General features: G+C 36.5%; 1 protein-coding gene across 1 annotated transcript in view; it reads left to right on the top strand.

Annotated features, from left to right (window-relative positions):
- Positions 1-2,117: 2,117 nt before the first annotated feature.
- The window catches only part of LOC110022673 (protein disulfide isomerase-like 5-4), a 59,976-nt gene continuing 55,083 nt past the window's right edge, over positions 2,118-7,010 (top strand). Inside the window, exons 1-3 of the mRNA XM_020721741.1 lie at positions 2,118-2,289; positions 2,489-2,579; positions 2,790-2,884. Coding sequence (XP_020577400.1) covers positions 2,249-2,289; positions 2,489-2,579; positions 2,790-2,884 — 227 coding nt within the window. The 5' untranslated portion in view covers positions 2,118-2,248. The remainder of the gene's footprint in view (positions 2,290-2,488; positions 2,580-2,789; positions 2,885-7,010) is intronic.

Here is a 7,010-nt window from a genome sequence, read left to right on the forward strand (position 1 = left end):
GAATCCAGTGACGACTCCTCGAACAGAGATGTATACGCAGCCACAGCTTCCTCTGAGGAGAGTGGCTGGACCTTGTATTTCGATGACCTTCTTGCTTCTCGGAATGAAGCTGCTAAGCAAGAGCTGAACCCTTCTTCTTCTTCTTGTTCTTCCATCTCCATTGCCTCCATTACTTCCTTCATCTCTGATGCCGCCTCTCATGTCGTAAGGAAATCTACAGTGAAAACAGAGCTGGGCTTGAGGAAAAGAAAAGCCAAAGGAGTCTCCTTTTTGGAAGATGACTCTTTAGAAGACACTGCAAGCTCTCCGATTAATAGCCAAATGGCTTATTAAATTTTGATTTTGAGCCGTTCTGCCTTTTTTTCTTTTGTTCATGTCAATCATTCTGCTTTTTGGTTTTATGAGGTTGTTTGAACATTTGTATTATTTGTTGTGAAGGTAATTTTTTATTTTTTTATGGTCAATTATTTCTGAATTTTGAAGTTTTATGAGGAGAAGGGACTCTGCCTTGTTCCTTTGTAAATGTTTGCAGATTTTCTTTCTGAACAATGTAATTGAACGCACACACTCTGTACCAATTTCTCCACATATATCAGTCAGTGTTAACGTTGGAGAATAAGGCATACTGATACAATCCAATTTTTGAGATCTTGATAATCGGCAATTCGAAGAGGTTGACAAATCTAGAAGTTTGGTTGAGGAGAATCAGATAATAGAAACTCAAATTAGAGAGGAATAAATGACAATTTGATGATGCTCATGAATCAAGAAAATGGATAACATGGGAGGAGAAGAAGCTAGAGAGAGATCGAGAACTTATCACATCATTTTTTATTTCCTCAACTTGCTCAAAATAGACTATTTATAGAAGTGCAAACACACCAATCATTTTTAATGAATTCATTAGCTGACTGCTTATTTTTCTAATATAAGAATTAGTAAATAATGTATCCTATCATTACCGAACCTTTCGAAATGACCATGACTTGAGGTCAAGCAAGTAACATGAATAATGAAAAGCTATTATTTTTTTTTGTATATAGAGCCAAAGCACCCCAATATCCGACGCTTAAGCACCAGATTTGGGCGTTGATGGAGAGAGGGGCTCCTTTGCTCCACTTTTGGGTGCTCAAGTGCTGATATTTTGTGTGTAGACAAAAGAGTCAGCGTTTAATTATCGGCCTTGGGCGCTCAAGCGTCCGGTTTGCTGAGCGTGATTCCAAGAGCTTGGCGCTTAGGCTCCAAATCTGGGTGCTTTAGTGCCCGGTGCAGTTACTCCACTTTCTGGGTTTTTAAACCAATTTCGAGTAGAGTAATGATGGGTTGGGTGTAGGTCTTCCTTTGTTGTTCTTCAACAAGATCTTGATGAAGAAGAGAAGAGTTGGAGAGAAGAATTTTTGGGATCTCAGCATGTGTTTTTCGCCCATATTGGAGAAAGAAGATTGTGGAGCGTTCTGTAAGTTTCTTCATTTTAAGTGTGAATAAGATACTTGTGTGAGTCATTTGTAAAACTATCTGATTTTCATAATTAATTTGTGGTGGTATAGCTCTGTGATTTTTCCCATTCTTAATTATTTCTGTGTAAATTATTGTGTGATTTTCTAGTTGTTTTTATTCTACTTTTGTGCTTAAATTTATTGTTATGATTTTCTTGAATTCTGTGATCCTATTCCGCTGTAACATTGAGAATTGTTTGGAGTATTCCTACCATACATCAATGATAAAATCATTAATAAAAGATAAGTAATATGTAAATATGAAAGTTTAGATGTGAAATGTATAAATATATAAGAATTATGTGCTATGTATGTAAATATTCCTAATTTTTAAATTTGATGAAATAATATTATTTTGTGGCATTTACATGCATACACACCTACACACAAAGTATATATATACCATATAATTCTTATATATTTGCCTATCTCACTCCTAAACTTTTATACTTACATAACATTTTGAGATATTAAAATGCATACACATTTAGCTGTGAGCGTGAAACCTATGTAAATTTTCCTATTATTTTTATTATTTTTTTTTGCAGAAAATATTACTTTTAAGTTTTAACTTTCTAATACATCACGATAGGAACGATGTACAGCCAGAAAACGTCGCAAATTCGCAAGAAGTACTATCTGCGGGGGGAGGGCGAGGGAGAGGGAGGGAGAGGGAGGTTCTCCTTCATTTCCATCAGATCTTACTGTCGGGAACACTGATCGAGAACAGGGATTTTCCAATCACTTGAGCCATGATTTCCTCAAGCAAGCTAAAATCTGTCGATTTCTATAGGTCAGACCTCACAGCCCTACACAGACGATTGCAAGGATTGTCTGATTCCAATCCCTCTTTTCACCACTCATCGTTGATGGGCGATTGTATGAATTTTATCGCCGGCATTCGACTTAGATCTTTCTGCATTCTCCTTGCGAAATAATTTATGATCGTGTAAAAGTTATTGCGGCTAATGCTGGATATTTCTGATTCGCAGGAAAATTCCAAGAGATTTAACGGAGGCTTCGCTTTCCGGAGCTGGATTGTCCATAATAGCGGCGCTGTCTATGATGTTTTTGTTTGGAATGGTGCATGCTCTCTTACTTCTTTGTCTCATGTTATCATCTGAATGCTTCAATGTTTTATTCTTGCATTGTTCTTATAGTAGCATAAACATGATCTTCAGTGCTTACACATATTATTATGCCAGAAATAGCTGGGATCACTTAATTGAAAGTCGATGTATTGTTTTGATGCATTTTTACAAGTTTTTGTTGATAAATTTTGTGGCATTTCAGGAATTGAATGATTATATGACAGTAAACACATCTACAGCCGTAGTTGTTGATAGAAGTCCTGACGGTGAGTTCCTGAGGATTGACTTCAACATAAGGTAGAAATTCGTTGCCTTTTTTATCTTTGTAATTATTGAACTTAGATGCTTTTTTTTTTTGTTTAATCTTCTCATTTGTCCAACTTTTTTCAATATGCTTTTTTGGGCGATTTAGAAGGCAAATGACACAATTTTGTAATTATATCTAGTTAATTTCAGTGTTCTGGCCCTCGGAAGCAGATGATACATGAAACGGCTTTTCCGATAAAGCATCCCGTGTGATGCTTATTGGGGTACTTTAGCGTTCTGTTTGCTTGGTTTAAAGCTGATGAGTTCCTCATTTCATATAATACCCCATAAAATCAAAGAATTCACATCAATTTATTCTACTTGGAAGGTCTGGCTGCAATTTAGTATCAATGGTCAAAATTGAAAGGCCAACTTTCAACATGGTGAAGTTCTTTTGCAGTCACACAGCCAAAAATGTTTTGGAGCTTCTCAATATGATAATTTACATGGAAATTCTTTAAAAAAATTCTCAAACTGGTTGGAGTTTAAATTATCAAGCTGTTTTTGAGGAATTAACATACACTGTTCCTGGTATTTCAGAATTCTGTTGTCGAGTTATGTCTTCGGTTTGAAACCATATTCACACTAGGATTATTAATCAATAAATCTCTGACATTTTTTGATGCCATAGACTTAAGTTACAAGATTTGCGCAAACATATAGCATGTTCTTGGATAAGAAATACCATCACACAATCCAATGGGGTAGATAAATCTCCATCAATAACATTATAAGTGATGGGGGGTGGGTTCCCTTTCTTCTTCAAAAACAACAAATCCAATAGCTTCGTATGATTTGCCTTGTCCGCAATCTGACGCCAACATTTATTGGCGCAGCTACAAAATAAAAAAAACAAGGAAACATGGAATATAGAAGCAGAGCTATTATTCCATAATCCTTAGCAAGCAAAAGTTCCTGGCCAAACAGTTACAACAAATATGAAGGTGGGGTGCCTCCACTAACAACACAACCAAATACACGTATAACAGGAAATAGGCTAACACAAATAGAGGTCTAATATTCAGTATCAATTAGTAATAAAAATACTATTAAGGAAATAAAGGATATAGGAGTTGCTGCTTATAAAAGGATTCACTTCATCAAATTCCCCTCTGGTTTAGAAGAACTCGACTCGAGTTCTGTGATTTGCACACAACCATCGTCCGATGGGTGATGTATAAATCAACTACATTGAAGGTGGAAGAGATATTCAAGTCAGAAGGAAGTGTCACCACATACACATTATCATTATCTTTGTTTCAATAGGAAATGACCAAAAATTTTCTGGTTTTAGCTTAGAGTATGTGTCTGTAGGAATTCGTTCTTTACAAAGTTGAATCATCACCAAATCCCCAACATTAAAAACCTTTCTTTCACAATGTTCATCTACTTGTTGCTTGTTCTTATCATTGCTCTCGATAATTTTATGTTTCATGTTGTGTAACAGCCTTTCAAAGTCACTTGCCATTTTGCCGCTTGAGAACTCTTCGGTTTGGGAATTGTAGTGACATCAACTGTATGATTTGCCTCTTTAGTATACACAATACTGAGAGACGCCTTTCCCGTAGTTCTATTTGTTGTAGCATTAAAAGCCTCAAGACATCATCCCATTGCTTTGGATGCTCACCTACAAGACATCGAATCATTTTACCCAATGAACGATTGATAGCTTAAGTTTGTCCGTCAGATTGCGGATGATAGGCTAAACTAAATTTTAGTTTAGTTTGTAATCTTTTTTCACAATTCACGCCAACAACAACTAATAAATTTGACATCACGATTTGAAGTGAAGCTCCTTGGAATGCCATCTAGACGGCCTATTTCCTTAAAGAAAAGTTTTGCGATGTTGATTGCATCAAATGTCTTTTTGCATGCGATACAATGAGCCATTTTTGAGAATCTGTCAACCACCACCATAACATAATCAAAACTACGTTTAGTTTACGGAAGACCGAAAACAAAGTCTAAAATAATATCTTACCAAATTGAATCCGAAATCGGTAATGGAGGATATAGGTCCGTTTTTTGAGTGACACCCTTAAAGGTGTGAAAAACTTGGCACTTCTCAACAAAGATACAAACATCTCGACGAAGTCCGGGCCAAAATAACCTATCTTGAAGGAGAGCTGGCGTTTTGCCTCTTCCCATTCGAGTGGCAACACACCACTATGCATTTCTTAAATGAGTTGACGCCGAAGGGATGCATTTGGAATACAAAGTTGATTGCCTTTGAGAGGAACCATCGTTGAATAGAATAATTGCCTGCTGTCCTGTGGTCAATGCATTGTGCCCATGGAATTGAATAATCCTCATCATCCTCATATTGTTCGCAAAGTGATCACATACCCGTAATTAATGACTAGACAACAATTAGAAGACTCGCTCTTCAGCTTGGAGCATCCACAACTCGATTGTTATGGCCAGATTTGTGCTTCAAATACAAAACTTAACTTTTGGAGAAATACAATCCATCTCATATGCATCCGATTTAAATTTTATTGAGTTTGTAAAAATTGTAATGATTGATGGTCGCTAAAAAGTATAACCACAACATATAATTCTTGCTCGTATTTAGACTATTTCTAGCAAACCACTAAGTTTTCTTACTGAAGAATTCAATAGGTATGTTTCCTTGAGATAGAACTGCTCTGATTCCTATAACAGAGGCATCTATTTCCACTTGAAAAGGTTTATCAAAGTCTGATATCACTAGAATTGGCGTAGAGCTTAGGTTTTGTTTAATAGAGAAAAACTGGATTGTTGTTCATCACCCCACACAAATAATTTTTGCTTCAAATAGTTCATAATTAGAGGCACAATAACGCTTAAATTTTGAATGAATCGGCGATAGAAATTAATGAGTCCATGAAAGCATCGTACTTTAGTAAAATTTGTTGGGTTTGGCCATGTACTGATAGCTTCTACCTTTCTCGGATTAGTTTTAATGCCCTGTTTGGATACAACAAAACCCAAAAAGTACTTTTTCAATCTCAAACTCACACTTGCGAAGATTCTAAAAAATCTTGTGATCACGAAGAGTTGTTCAAATCAATTTTAGGTTGTGTAAATGAGTATCCAAAGAAGGGCTATACACAAGTATATCATCAAAATTTATCACAAAAAATATCCAAGGGTTTGAGTACCTCATGCATTTGTCTCATGTATGTGCTTGGTGCATTACATAGACCAAATGACATAACTCGCCTTTCATATAAGCCTTCTCAGGTTTTGAACGCCATTTTCCATTCATCAGCTTCACTGATTCTAATTTGATGATAGCCACTGCGAAGATCTAGTTTCGAGAAATAATTGGCTATGCCCAATCCGTTGAGAAGTTCGTCTAGGCCTGGCATCAGAAAACAAAATTTAACAGTAATTTTATTAATTGCTCAGTTGTCAATATACATTCTCCACGAGCTATTTTTCTTTGAAATGATGTGAGACGGGACAATACATGGACTAAGACATAATAAATTTTCCACTTCTTTAGGTATTCCCGAAGTGTGGCTATTTGATTCAGCCACCAGGACAATAAACATGCGATTCTCACCTTTATAAGCTGTTACTATATGGGAGCAAGTTACACTAGTATAAGCTAAACTTCTTTTGGTGCCTGCCTTTTCCATAGGAAGTGTAGGCAATAGTCTAATTTACTTTCCTTTCCAGTCAATAAAATACGCATTGGCTCGACAATCACACCAAGCTGCCACATCAAATTGTCACGAGCTTCCCAAAATGAGATGACATACATCCATTTCTGAAACATCACATATAACTTTCACAAACAAAATTCTTCCCAATGGAAGAAGTTACCATGCACTTGTCCGACGCCAGAACCTCAACTCCCTTTTTGATCCAACTGATCTTGTAAGGGTGTGGATGCTTGGATATTTTTAAATGGGGTGCTTTGACTACCTTTGCCTCAATTATATACGCCGTGCATCTGCTATATTCCAATAAGTCATATACCTTCCCATTAATGATACAACAAGTGCGTGTCTGCACAAAAAAAGAAAGAGAGGTTGTTTGGGGGGGTTTGCCCGTGAGAAGCTGTCGGCAGCCGGAATTGAAATCCCATCGCCCGCTTCGGAAGGACGTTTTAATTTACGTATATATA

The sequence above is a fragment of the Phalaenopsis equestris genome, unplaced genomic scaffold (assembly GCF_001263595.1).
Source record: "Phalaenopsis equestris unplaced genomic scaffold, ASM126359v1 Scaffold000202, whole genome shotgun sequence".
NCBI classification, from domain to species: domain Eukaryota; kingdom Viridiplantae; phylum Streptophyta; class Magnoliopsida; order Asparagales; family Orchidaceae; genus Phalaenopsis; species Phalaenopsis equestris.